Here is a 14,029-nt window from a genome sequence, read left to right as displayed (position 1 = left end):
ACAAAGATTTAAGCTCCCCAATTACCAAACTTTCAATTATTTCAGCTCTGAAGCTTCGTGTATATGGGACGCGTTGACTGTAAAATTAGGTAAGAAATTGTTGAGGATGAACTGAAATAGAAGGACAAGAGGAAAAGGTTTCTTCTCTTCTTCAACCCATATGTGATCCCGCAGTAAAAGTTCAAATAGTACGATTGACATGAACTAAGAGACTTTTTCCACCAATATGTGATCTCACAATAAAAGTTCAAATAATACAATTGATATGAACTGAAGAAGAAGAGACAATATACTTGAACGAAGATGCGAAGAAAAGATTATTAAAATTATCAAAAAAATGTTTCATTTCATGTTATAAATTTTGGGTGGGTTAGAATTTAGAGTAAAGTTACAATTAATAATGGCCAATGGCATAAAGTATGAATGTTAACTCCGAAAATGCCTTTATAGTTTCTATATAAAGTCGTATTTGTAAGTAGAATTGGAAAATATAGTAAACGAAACATTTGCGTTTTTCTTTAGCCAATGGCTAAGTTTGTTTGCAATTCTATGTAGATTAGATTGCATGTAAAATCATTCAAGTTCAATCTTGCTTGGAGTGATGCGAATCTCAATCAAGTGTTCTTGCGTTGAGATATTTGATCAACAATAATCATTCAAGCTAAACATGATCGATCTTGCTTGTGGAGCGATTCGAATCTCAAACAAGTGCTTGAGATATTCGATCAACAAGGTAATTCGAATCTTACCCCCTTGTAGTTGATTTCCTCGTCTTATCAACAATATATATTAACGATAAGCTTTGGGTATTATAAATGGTATTGTCGGGCGGTGTGAGGGCGATATGCAAGTGTGAAACTTAGCATTTCTTATAAATTGGTGAAAACTTATAACGAGTTTTAAAAACTCGAGAGAAAGCCAGCAATGTTACGCGTCCTATTTAAATTATTTGTTCCCCATGCGTATATAATACCAACATTATATATCTCATGAACTAATTGTTTTTAAAATATAAACTTTCATAGTTTTTCCTTGGAAAGGTTAAGTGGGTTTGACGAATGTATATATGTGTGTGTGTGGACATGTGTGAGTATATTTTGATAGCCCAGGCCTATTAAGATTGATTGAGATGCGAATGGCATTCGAGCCCGAAGTTAAGTTTGAGTGCAAGTTATGGTGGGCCGGTTGTTGAGGCTTTAATAAACGGTAAAAGAAGGGTTTTTAATTGTCAAAATAGTAAAAATTCAAATTTTAGTTGAAGAAAGAGGTTAGCATGAATGAATGAATGAATGAATGAATGAATGAATGAATGGCGTTCATTTCTTGTACGGCTGTGGTTTGAAAAAATACAATTGCGTGCGAGCAACTACCTCCAATTATTGTGTGATTTTTGGTTTTATATTCTTATATGATCATATCCAGAAAGTATCTAACATAGATTCTTAGATTAATGGGTGAATATATTATGAATTATACTAAATTAGGAATTAACATTTAGTAGAAGATGATTTGAGTTCATTTCTCCACTATGGGCTTCCAATATTTTTGATGTAATTTATATGTAGGGAGTATAAATCATGTTACGCATTTTTGTCTCATTCGCAAAAGCATTATAAAAAATAGGAAGTGGGCGTGGAATTACGAATTTATTCAATTTGTGGAATATATTAGGAAAAATATTTTAAGCGGTGGGGACGGAGTGGCGTGGCAAATAACTGATTCACACGTTGCTGAATGATACCCCTCTCACGGGGGTATGAAGCTGACAGCTGGATGTATAATTTACATGTGGACTCTATTCTTTTTTTATTCATAATATAAAGGAGGAGGAATTTTCCAAAATTTCAATTTTGGATTCCATTCATTAGTTGTGAAACGTCTAATCCTCAAGTTACCAGTCGATTAACGGTGCTGTTGACTACTCCCACCACCGCCACCGACATTCTCTTCCACCACGTGGCTCAATACTAAAATGTAACATGAATTTTGTTTTTATTTTATTCAAATAATAAATCTAAAATTTAAAATTTTAATAAATTCGTTGAAAATAAATAAGATTATGGGCAATGTCGCGTATATACTGATACGGGTGGTGCATGGAAGGCTGAAAGGAAATGAAGAAATTATGGGAAGAAATTGTGCAAGATCCATGAAAAGCGGTGTGTTATAATAATATGAATATTAATGGAGTTTCAGGCTCCACCCATATACGCAGCAGGAATTTTAAAGGAAGAGGGTGGAAAAGTCTAAGGAAATTTATTGGGGGTTTACAAAATATATATATTATATATAAATAAGGGCGAATCATATTAGTGATGAAATAATTAAGATTTTTCATTGAATACGAGAGGACTAAAACCGACAAATTGACGACGGCGGCAGTAGTAGCAGCCTTAATTATTTGGCCAACCATACCGAGGGAAGGTAAATTAAGAGGCAAAGAGCGGCGGGCGGCGGTGGCGGAGGACGGGGGTTTGCGGTGGCGGAGGACGGGGGTTTGCGGTGGCGGATGTCCATTAAAGGTTGAACTGGAAGTGAGGATTTTGAAGGCAATATGAGAGGGCCACTATCACTTTCTCTCGCTCTCAAATAAATATTGGGCTTCTCTTTTCATTGTGCCTTGTTGTGGAGTCCACAAGCATGTCATGTGCACCCGTTGTTGTCCCCCCCTCCCTCCCTCCAAACTCCTTTTTTTTTTTTTTTTTTTTTGGGGGGGGGGGGGGATTATATCCTTATCCCGACCTGGAGGGGCGTAATCGGAGCCACAAGTCCGAACGGCGGCGCCGCTCCTAAGTTCTCTCCTTAACACTCCAAAAATATTAGAAGTGCAACAAAACGATTGCTACCGATTCAAAGGGAAAATAATAATAATAGTAAAAGAAACATCCAAAATTAGCCGAGATGGAGTATTTGTATAAGCCGTGTACGCGGCGGTTACAATCGCAGAACTACAACGGATGAAACGGAATTATTTTGATTCCGTTAGTTTTTTTTTTTGATGATCTTACCTGTAATAAGCTTTGGCCCTTTTCGTAATTTTGGTTTTCCGGTAGCGATTTAAAATGAAGGTATGAGGGATTAATCGTGGTCGGAGCTTTCGGGGCTTGGGTACTCGTTTAAATCGGGCTTCTCGGAAGTGTGAGTACTGGAATTGGAGTTGGAGTTGGAGTTTGAGTTGGAGGCGTGGAGGGAGATTTCGATAGCGTCAACCCTAGCGCCGACTTCGGTGGCTCGTTTGCGTATGGAGGCGGCCGACATGTCGTGAAGCTGGTCTTCCTCGAACATCAATTCGGGGAAGTTAAGGCGGGCAGTAGGGCCTCGTAGGTAGAAGACGGCGGTGTCGTAAGCTCTAGCGGCGGCGAGGGGGGTTGTGTAAGAACCAAGCCAAATCCTGGAGCGCTTGTTGGGTTCTCTGATTTCGGCAACCCACTTCCCCCACTTCCTCATCCTTATTCCTCTGTAAGGCCTTTCTTTTTGAAGCTGATTCTGATGCCTTTGCTTCCTCTTCTCTGTCGCCGTCGGTGATGAATCTACGGCGGAGAAAACTTCTCCGTCCATCTCAGGCAGACAAAAAATTGAGATTTTGTATAACTTTGTTCTAATAATCGTATGCGACTTGCGGTTCCGATTGTGGTCTGAATCGGGTGTACGAAAACAAAAAGAGGGGCAGCCGGAGCGAGCCAAAAAAGATGGTGGCGCTGTAGTTAAGACATGGTTTGGGGGTTTGGGATTGGGGTGTGTATATATATATAGAGAGAGAGAGAGAGAGGATGAAAGGAAGGGCCGAAATTGTTTCCTACTTGGCTGCTTGTGTGTCGACTGGGCACGGCCACCACGTTGATCTTCCTTCAAGACAAATCCAACTTCGGCCGACATACTTTATCACCGGTCATAAACTTCCCTTTATCTCTCTTCTCGCTTTCTTTATATTTATCTATTTCTTTATCATTATTACCATTATTATTATTATTATTATTATTATTATTATTATTTGGGTGTGTGCTCTTAATTACTCACTCTTACTTGATTGCATCAAAATAAAGCCCTAATAATAATAATAACAATAATTACAAAATATGGAATGTGGAAATCAAATAATTAAAAAAAGTAATAATAATGTATATTATAAGCATATGGGGATATGCAGATGATTGGAATTTATATAATATAATAAACATAAGGTGGGAAGTAACATTCACCGAACGGCTGGGAGACGATTACCCATAATAAAAATCCACGTACCAGTTTGTGAGCGTGCGAGAGCCGACCTGGATTCCCATACCTAATTTTAATTCAAAGGATGTGATGTGTCTTTTTTTTTTTTTTTTTTTTAATAAAAAATGATTGAAATTCAAACATTAAATTAAAGCACGTTGTAAAAAAATGAATAAATTTGAAGAATGGGAAAAGGGTCTGTAGTAGAGATATAAAAAATTTAAAAGAAATAAAGGGTTTATTTAGTGGGGGCGTCATTAATTTTAGTACTGAAATGTTAATATTATTTTTCGGGTGCCTAACCCACCACGTATTACGTTGAAGCACTTGTTTGACAATAGGTAATGAGAATAGAGGATTGCACATTTTAAAATTCACCATTAGCGAATATTGTTTGCTTTGATCAGTCGCGTCAGCCTCACGATTTTAAAATGCATCTACTATGGAGAGGATTGCACACCCTTACAAGGAATGTTGTTCACCTAACGTCATTGCTGGCACATCATCTCATGTGTAGCTCTGCTACCATTTATAACAACCTGGCCCTCCTATGTCTAGCTCTGATACCATTTATATCAGCCTAAGCCCACTACCGGTAAATATTATAACTTTTACATATCGCCGTCAATCTCATAGTTTTAAAATGCATTTGTTGAAGAGATATTTTTACGCTCCTTCACAAATGAGATTTGTAACAAAATTGGATAAAGGGAGGGAAGTTGTAGGAGTAAAATAATGGGGGGAGATGTGATGGCACCAGAACCAAATAGATGGCGGATGGCAATTAGGGCTCCTAACCATTCGACCTCTTGACCAAACATAGACGACGGTGACTTTTACCGGTTAGATGCTTCCAATGCCAATACCAATTCCAAATCCCTTCCATCTATCTCTTCAAGTTGTCAATGCCGACACCACCCACTTCCCCCTTCACAGTTCTCTCCCGAATCCAATAAAATGGCGCCGTTGGACGCACTCCACGCTCCCAAAAGAGGCAGACTTTTTGGACCAACACCCCCGACGGCACACGACCCCACTTCTTTCCCTTCCCCCATTCTCATTCTTTCTCGTCAATCTTCCCTCTTCCAGTCTCGCTTTCAAAATTTTGGATAACTATCAATCATTACTCGCATTTCAAACAGATGAGACTCAATGCCATTCTGAATTTCCACCTTTGATTGCCCTTCTTCCCCAATCAGGAGCTACTGCTTCTCTCTCTCTCTTCTTTCACATGAAATAAAACAATTCTTATGCTGCTGTAAGCATTAAGCAATACTTCTGTTCTGTCGCCATTGTAAACACCAAATATATGATGCTGATGTTTGACAAATGGGCGAGATCCATCCACATCTAAACCCTTTCACCACAAACAAAAAAGAAGGAAAAAATAAATCCTTTCTTTTTCGCCAAAATGGCGACGGCTCCCCTAATACATCTGTATCTGCCTTGCTAATTAAATCTATCCTCTATAGGCCAAACCAAAGCAGTTGAAAATTGAAAGAGCAACTCTTCTAGTCAAAACTGGATTAGGTCCAACACAAAGTCATCACTACCACAACGCAAGTGCCAAAGAGATGACAGAAAGCTAAATTTGGAGCATATGCAGCGGCCCCCAGTTCAACAGGAACACCCATATGATTTTTATATTAGATGGAAGATCGTTTCACAACATATCAAATCATCTTGGACAAACAGAGCATTCCGTCGATTTTACATTACACACACATATTGGAAACAAGGTAAATGTTGGTAATGGAAAATTTGAACCTTCAAGTGTGGATGCCAAGTAGCCACACGGCTGGGATTGGAAGATTGGGGCGCGGCGCTGGATTATGAACAGATGATGCAACCAGGACAGCATCAACTTCACCATTAAAATGAGTGAACTTTAGAAAAATTGTACAATTTACAAATGAAATGTATTATCAGAAATACCCATCTTCCTCGTCACTCATCTCTAGCAGATAGTCAGATGCCACTTCGTCTTCAACCCATTCATCATCATCTTCCCCCTCTGAGAAAGCAGAAATTCTAAAGCCATTCAACTCTGTACTGGCGGAAGCAAGCTCTTGCACTACACTCTCCAAATCACTACCACTTTCAGCCTCTCCATAATAACGAGAAACTGAAAAACCATCGTCTTCATCAAAATCCTCTTGGGTTCTCCTCGTCCTCCATCTTTTGGGCACCAAATCCTCCTCTGTAACATCCCCATTTTCAACCCCCATCCATGGGACCCATAAATCTGCGTGCCTACCCAATGCTCTATCACGATCTCCCACCACCACAGTTCCCAAATTAGCCTCCTTAGCCTTCCTTAACATCTCTGAAAAATCCGAATCATCGGAAACAAGAAACATCCAATCAATACCACGACTCATCGAGTGTTGCATCTGCCTCTTCAAAGCCCAATCAGCCGCCTGTGGCTTATCCTCCACTGTTTTCACAAAAACCCCAGCACGTCTCAATTCTGAGGCCAGCCCATACCCAACTTTTGGAGTAATCAGAGACCTGGCTGCTTCATTGTACTTGTGGTTCCCAGATACGAACTTTTCCTTATAACGCTGCCGCTTTTTGCCCTTGAGAGACCTCATTCTGTTCAATTTCTTCTGGCGCTCGCGTTCATGAAGTTGCTTGAAATGCTTCTTGAGGTCTAGGTTTGTTTTGCACTTGCGACCGCAGACCCCGCAGACGTACGATTCGGACGGCGTGAACAACCCTTTGCGCTCAAGAATGTCCAATTGCCGACGCTCGCGGCGTTCTTCAACAACCCATTGCGGCAAATGGATAAAAGCGTGGCGATTGGCGTAAGCCGACATGTCGACCACTTGGCCGAAGCGTTGCGCCACTCGTTTCAGCGCCATAGCCGCCTCGTATGGCGGCCCACGAGGGGGCTTATTATCGAGATCCCAAAGCACAACAACCTTGCTTTGTTTGGCGGTAAAAACCCCCTCCCTGTTCCTCACCATGTCGATCTGCGAGGTCGACGCCGATGAAGCTCCGTTTTCGGCAGTGGCTCGGATTCGCCATCTACACGAACCCTGAGAAGTGGGTTTTACACGAATGGAGATCCTATGCCTGAAATTGATGGCGTTATTCGGAAACAGCAACTGAGAGGAGGGTAATAATGGCAGAGCGTCCATAGGATTACAGACGAAAGTTGTGCTATTCATTGCTTATCCACAACGCAGAAGGGGTCTCGCGTCGCCTCACTCACCGTCTCAGTCTCAGCGAAGGGCAACTTCGCGCGTCTTTCTTGGGCCCTAACGGAGCCATAGGGCGTCATCATTGTGGGCCCTAGTCCAATAGCTCTGGCCCATGATCACGGACAATCCAGATCCGGCCCAATCATTTAAAAGCAACACGTGTCTTTGATTCTCCCACACACACACACACAACCACCGTGGAATAAAATTAATGGGAATAAATGGTAGTGCTCATATTAAAATAAAATTAATTATATCTTTTTGTTAATTTCTCTTTTAGTTAATAAAAATAATGTAATAATGTAACAAACGCATTTTAAAATAGATGGACTTAGGTTGTTATAAATGATATCAGAATCAAACACTGAGCGGTACAAGAACGATGAAGCTAACTCCCATTAGGATTAGAAAAGGGAAGGAGATTGGCAGGTAAGGTAAGGGGGGACGACGAAGATGGAGGAGATTCCTTAAAAGATATTATGCGAAAGCAAGCATATATGATATATGTGTGGCGGCAAGATGCAGCGAGTCACCCAAGATTGGTGTCGGGATCACAACGTGCATCCCATCTCATAAATTTCTAACCTTTTTTTTCTTCCACTAAAAACAACCCCAACAACAGAAAAAACTTGGGACATTTAGGGTTCCTTAATTTCGCCCATCTTAACAACTGGGCAGCTGATGGTGGATGGGACAATCATTGCTCAACCCCAATCTGCCTACTCTAACACAGACACAGTCCAAATTGGTGTGGCTCTTACTTTCTCCTTTCAGCTTTCCAGAAACTCCACTGCCATTTTGAACCCATTACATCATCTGTTATCTCGAATTTGGATTTGGATTTGGATGAGTTAATTTAGAATGGGACCAGAAATGATGGCTCCATACTCTGAAACAAAAGTTGGTGAGTGTGATTATGATGCCATATTATCAACACAAAACAATAATGTTGCTCCCTCTCTCAACCATTGGGCATCAGGATTTAAGTCTGCACAGAGTTAGAGTTGGTATTATCGGTAATAATGGAGCTGCAAGGCTATGATGAAATTATACAACCACACACCCCTCCCCCCCTCTACTCCTTAAAAACACCACCGCCTCAATCATATCAAAAAATACGCATCATTTACTTTCATATCTAACAAAACTTGGAATTACTTACTGAATCAGGAGAGGCAGAGGATTATGGGAGGTTGAAGATCTCCACTAATTACTTGTGGATGAAACAGATCATGAGTCATTGCCGGCTATTAATAAATTTATAATCCTGCTTTTTCCTTTCCCATTAAACAAATTAAAATAGCAACTCACTGTCCTTTTCCCTCAGTCTGTCTCCATCACCAAGTGGATTTTCAGCTTAACTTTTTGTCATTTTCTTAATAACTCAATGTTGCGTGATCACTTCAAGATTCTTCCACTCTTATTCGCCGACATTGGCTTTTTTCTAGCGCGTCCGTTAGTAGAGATTTTTATACCCTTTTGAATATTTCCTCTTTGGTTGATGTAAGATCTAATAACTGAACTTGTCAAAAGGTGTTCTTTTAGTCGGGTTTTAAGAGTCGCCGTGTACGGCGGAGTGGCCCAAAGTCCCACCGGCTGTCCCCTCTAGAACACAAAACATAGGGGAAAGCGAAAAAGAAAAACATTGGTTTCATTTGAATTTCGAACCACGTAGGTTTAGTTTGTGAAGGTGCTCATTCCAATTCCATTTAATCAATCACTGTCCATCCAGGCTTCCCAAACAAGATGAATCAGCACATTCCATTTCCTTTCACAAAACTCTGTCGGCTAATTTTTATTAACTAAATGCCTTTCTCTCTCTCTCTCTCTCTCTCTCTGTCTATTTCCATTCCTGCTTTCTTCTTGCTTGGAAACAGTCATTAGTCCACGCATGCTCCTTTTCCTGCCGCCCCTCTTCCTTGTTTCTTATATTAACTTCTTCCCCTGTTCTCCCTTCACCCAATTTCTTCCATAAAGTTTCTTCCTTTTGTCCATTCTATGTAAAATCACCAACAGGGGAACGTTGAGGTTTTGAAAATGGCCGGATCTTCAGCTGTTGCTGCAGCTGTCGTGTCCATTGCAGTCCTTGCGTTGTTGTTGATCGGATTGTACTTTTGGTGGTGGCGGCGGCGGCGGCGGCGTCTTATAGAATCAGAAACTGTTGAGACGTTACAGAGTGTAGAAAATTCTCAACAGCAATCAGGTTCTCGGACTGTGACGCTTCATCACCAATCTGAATCAGAGGGCAGAAGGCGACTCAGTAATTTTTACCCTCGTGGGGTTTCTCCAAAGCCTTTGTTCAGTTGGGACGACAGCCCTTCGCTTGTCAACGACGCCGTCGAAAATGGATGGACCCAATTCGCTTTTACGGACTACATGTCGTTATCTTCTCCAACTTCAAGATCCCGATTGTTGGGTTTGTGTACGGCCGGAGAGATCGAGAAGGAGATAGCAGAGGCGGAGATTAGCTGGGAAGTGAGTCAAGGATCGGCCGATTTTATGCAGAAGATTAGGCTTAATTCTGGGTTTAACAACACCATTACCAATACAATCTCTTCTTTTCCCTCTGCTTCCTCTGTAATCAGAACTGCTCTGCCATTACCGGGCCCTCCCCTGGCGTCCTTCCCGCAAGAAGCGTATTTTGAGATCACTATTCTGAGTATTTCCGGCGATGAAAATGAACCCACTGGAGCCGCGAAAGAAGGGGAGAGGACCAAATTGATACCCGAGAATCATTGCTCGAAGACGAGCTCGGAGTCTCTGGCTTATTTTACATCTAATAACAAAGTAAGCAACGTCGAGGAATCGAAGCTCAATGGGAAAGGCGAGGAAGATGAAGCAGTGGAAGACGTGATGCTATCCATTGGGCTCACTTCCGGCACCTCCGCCCCTTCTAAACTTCCCGGCAGCTATTCCGGCAGCATCGGATTCAACTCCAATGGCTCTGTCTATCTCGATGGTAAATTCCCAAAAAAGATAATTCCATTCGATTTCAATTATGAAGTAGAAGTTCTAATTGTATGATTGGTTTTGGTTCAGGCATCAAACTAGTGTTTGAATCAGAGAGAGAAGAGTGGGGAAGGGCGGAGAAGGTGATCGGATGTGGGTTTGATCCGAAACAGAAGAAGGTGTTCTTCACGGTGGATTCGGAATTGGTGCACGTGATCCATTGCAAGTCGGAGGAATTCGGAAGCCCATTGTATCCGACTCTGGCGGCCAACGCGGACGTAACAGTCTTGGTAAATTTGGGGCAAAGCATGTTCAAGTACATAACAGCTCAAAGAACGCCAAATCCATGCTTTGTAAGTCAGCTTGTGAATGCGGCGGGGGGCTTCCATGGCAATGGGTACGAAGATAGCAGAGAGCTTTTCTCGATGGGAATGATCGATTCCCAGTGGTTTAGTCGGCTTACTCCCAAATCCACCAACAATCTTGTTGTCGATCATCGGGAGGACGATGAGATGTCCGATGAAATTGAACTCTTTGAAATTGTGGTGGAAGATGAAAAACGAACGTAACACACACACACACACAAATTTGCAATTCCAACAGCGTTGTTTGTGAATATGAGCAAACTGAGATTTGAATTTGCATAAACAAAGAAAATCAATTGACATTTGTTGTCTTAATGCTTCATTCTCTTTCGATTCAGTGCAACCTTTGTTTATATGATTCAATTCAAGTAGCTACCAGATCCACCCCATATTTTTCTCTTTGGGTTTTGCTTTCGGACTTCCCCTCAAGACTTTGTCCTCTTTAGATTTCCCTCGGACTTCCTCAAGATTTTAAAACCCGGTAAAGTTTCCATACCTTTTATAAATGGTGGTTGTTATTCTCCCCCACCAATATGAGACATCCCAACTTCTCCCCCAACCGTACTCAATTCGATGGCTTTCAGATACAGATGCCCACTACCCTCCAAATATTTTCACTTATGCCACTATTTCATTTTTCATCTCCAAATTCTTCATTAATCTAAAAAAAACATGTTCTTTGTTTCTTCTCATTCTGGGTCTAAACAGGGAATCTCCTCCCTATCTTTGGCTAGTCTTCGTCTCAGGCCTCTCTAACTTCACATCATGACATTGTCCACTTCCACCCATTTGAATTATTGTAATTGTCCAGTTGACGATTTGTTATTTTATATATTCCTTCCATTAAAAAACCACTCTTAGTACGGTTTTTTTTCGTATATATAAATTATTAAAATGAGTTTTTTTATTTAATTTGAGTTGATTTTGAGACTAATATAATATATATATATATATATATATTTGGAAGAAGTAATCGTTATATTAATGTTTGAATTTGTGATTTATAAAATAATAATAATATATTTTGTTGGATGGTGGGATGTTTACAAATGGAATTCAATGCACCCACTCTAATTTCCCAAATTTAGATAATGCAACTAAATATTTAAACATTGATTATAGTACTTTTATTTTCTCTTCCTTATTAATTAAATCCCAAACAAAATTATATTTCATCCTCGACCCTTTTCATATCAAAAGTCAATCAGTTGAATTCGTTATAAAATGGTTTCACAGTATTAAAATTGATTCATTATCCCACAATTTATATATTTAGTCGCCACAATATTAAATATCAATATTTAGTATGAGAGTCAGTTCAATTTAGTAATTTCGATTCTATATTCTTCATGACTTACGAAGGTTCTTCTCAACTAGGTAATTATAATTAATTAGAAAAATTATGAATTTAACTTTTATTTAAAATTTAATATCAAAATTTAAGTTTCATCCATTATGCATTGAGAAAATAAAATATAATAATTATGGTTGAGATTTGAAATATAAATAATAGGCTTTTAATTTCGGTTGGGTTTTGTAACCCAACTGGGGTTGTGAGAGTTGGAAGAGAACGTAGCCCAGAAGAGTAGTTGAAGGGAATAGAGAGGCCCAAAGGTGTGCCCTCCGTCCCTTGCTTCATGGGTGTAGCAGCTGCGTGTATAGGTTAAAAGGTGCGTGGATTGTGTTTGGATGTTGGTATTGATGAGCAAAAGGCGCCCTTATCTCCTCCTTTCAATCATTAACTCCATTGGATTTGGAAGGAGCCCAAAGCAGCGGCTTTTTTAGTGGGTGAAAGTGCATACAGATGAAACTCCAGTTTTACGCCCAAACCCGCTGGATTTCCTCCGCTTACATCAAAGACAAACACATAATTAGAAGTCCCCAGCGGTCTCTCCGGGGGCCAGCTGCTTTTATAAACCATGATCATCATGATAATATCAAATTAAAATCCTAAGTCCAATCATATCTTGCTCCATAAAAACGTACTTAAGTGCAGCTCCTCCTTTTGATTTGGGTTTGGATTTGGATTTGGATGGAACTCATTATTCTTATTTCATATAATTAAAGGGTATTTGAGAATGATGGTGTAATGTAAAGGAGGCGGAAGCATGTGATGCAAAAAGCTTTACATAATAAAGTTTATGGTGGAGGAGGAATGTGAATAAAGAAAGAAAGCGAAGAAAGCAAAGCCCCTACATACCCCATAACCAAAATTGACGTGCCTCTCTACCTTTGCCCATGTGTGGCTGTGCTTGGGGCAACTGTTGTTAGCATGTAAAGTTGTTAATTATACTAATAAATGGATGCCTTGCCTTTAAGAACATTCAAAGCGTGGGGGATCAAGGGAACATGGGATATTGTTTACAACTTGATTAATTGGCGATCATCCTCAATTTCAGAACCCATCTTAAATTAAATATCATAATATTGCTTGTTCGAGTAGGACAAATGGGTAGAGCTTTGAAGCTTGCTTCACCTGCAAACAGGGTAACGGTCGGATTTTGAGTTAGGTTGAGAAAATGAAAGGCCTTTTTTCTTTTTATTATTATTATTATTATTATGGAGAGGGTAAGATCTCATCTTTTACATCTGTAGCTTCTTGTTTCTTCTTGTTTCTTCCTGTTTCTTCCATCTCAAAGAAAAGAGATGGAAAACCTCTCTCTCTTTGAAAGCTGATTGCTTAGCTTACAGTCCACATCTTCTAAAACGCATAGGATGGTTTTTTTTCTTTTTTATTTCCCTCTTTCCATAACACCACCAAACCTACCCAACCCAAGATCTTAAAACAAAATAATTCACCCAAGAATTAAAAAGGAAGCAACTCGAAGACTAAACAATCTCAGTCTGTTTACGTATTGTTATTAGTCTTGCGATTTTAAAATGCATATGCTAGAGAGAGATGGAAAAGGGGTTCAGAGGGATTGCTGAATAGAATGGGTTGAGGAGAATAGAATATGTGAGGATTAAAAGTGGAGGGAATGAAGAACACAGGTGGAAGCATATAACTTTTAAGGAAGCTTAAGAGTGTAAAGTGATTGAGGGGTTTGGGTGAGAAGGGTGGGATGGAAGCGTAAACGTTGGAGGTTGGTTGGAGAAAAACAAAAGTCTACTCACTCCATACTTTATGATGGCCCTTGCTTATCTTTCTTCAAATGCTTACCCATCCAACAATTGCCTTACCCCAACTAACGCCACTCACATTTCTACGTCACAAAAATCTTCATCCTTTACCCTATGCACACTGTCACCCCCACGTGCTTACTTCTATTTTTCACGTGAGTTCCCACGTTGGTT

At 40.1% G+C, this 14,029-nt stretch overlaps 3 protein-coding genes across 3 annotated transcripts; 1 reads left to right on the top strand and 2 right to left on the bottom strand.

Moving 5' to 3' along the window:
• Positions 1-2,714: 2,714 nt before the first annotated feature.
• Positions 2,715-3,891, bottom strand: LOC111442655 (ethylene-responsive transcription factor ERF011-like). Its single transcript, XM_023080117.1, has one exon. The coding sequence runs from the start codon at positions 3,874-3,876 to the stop codon at positions 3,079-3,081; it is 798 nt and encodes a 265-aa protein (XP_022935885.1). The 5' UTR covers positions 3,877-3,891; the 3' UTR covers positions 2,715-3,078.
• A 1,899-nt stretch (positions 3,892-5,790) lies between these two features.
• On the bottom strand, positions 5,791-7,416 carry LOC111443617. Its single transcript, XM_023081519.1, has one exon. It carries the CDS (start codon positions 7,386-7,388, stop codon positions 6,141-6,143), a length of 1,248 nt encoding a protein of 415 aa, XP_022937287.1. The 5' UTR covers positions 7,389-7,416; the 3' UTR covers positions 5,791-6,140.
• Positions 7,417-9,120: 1,704 nt separating this feature from the next.
• On the top strand, positions 9,121-11,096 carry LOC111442608. The gene is made up of 2 exons (XM_023080042.1): positions 9,121-10,380; positions 10,461-11,096. Exons 1-2 carry the CDS (start codon positions 9,459-9,461, stop codon positions 10,937-10,939), a joined length of 1,401 nt encoding a protein of 466 aa, XP_022935810.1. The 5' UTR covers positions 9,121-9,458; the 3' UTR covers positions 10,940-11,096.
• Positions 11,097-14,029: the final 2,933 nt, after the last annotated feature.

This window comes from Cucurbita moschata, unplaced genomic scaffold (genome assembly GCF_002738365.1).
Source record: "Cucurbita moschata cultivar Rifu unplaced genomic scaffold, Cmos_1.0 Cmo_Scf00005, whole genome shotgun sequence".
Taxonomy (NCBI): domain Eukaryota; kingdom Viridiplantae; phylum Streptophyta; class Magnoliopsida; order Cucurbitales; family Cucurbitaceae; genus Cucurbita; species Cucurbita moschata.
This window is presented reverse-complemented; position numbering and strand designations above follow the sequence as displayed.

Bases quoted from the DNA above. Each gene is read 5' to 3' on its own strand.
- LOC111442655 (XM_023080117.1), bottom strand. From the start codon at position 3,876: ATGTCGGCCGAAGTTGGATTTGTCTTGAAGGAAGATCAACGTGGTGGC.
- LOC111443617 (XM_023081519.1), bottom strand. From the start codon at position 7,388: ATGAATAGCACAACTTTCGTCTGTAATCCTATGGACGCTCTGCCATTA.
- LOC111442608 (XM_023080042.1), top strand. From the start codon at position 9,459: ATGGCCGGATCTTCAGCTGTTGCTGCAGCTGTCGTGTCCATTGCAGTC. The intron at 10,381-10,460 runs GTAAATTCCCAA...GTTTTGGTTCAG, and splicing joins TGGCTCTGTCTATCTCGATG to GCATCAAACTAGTGTTTGAA.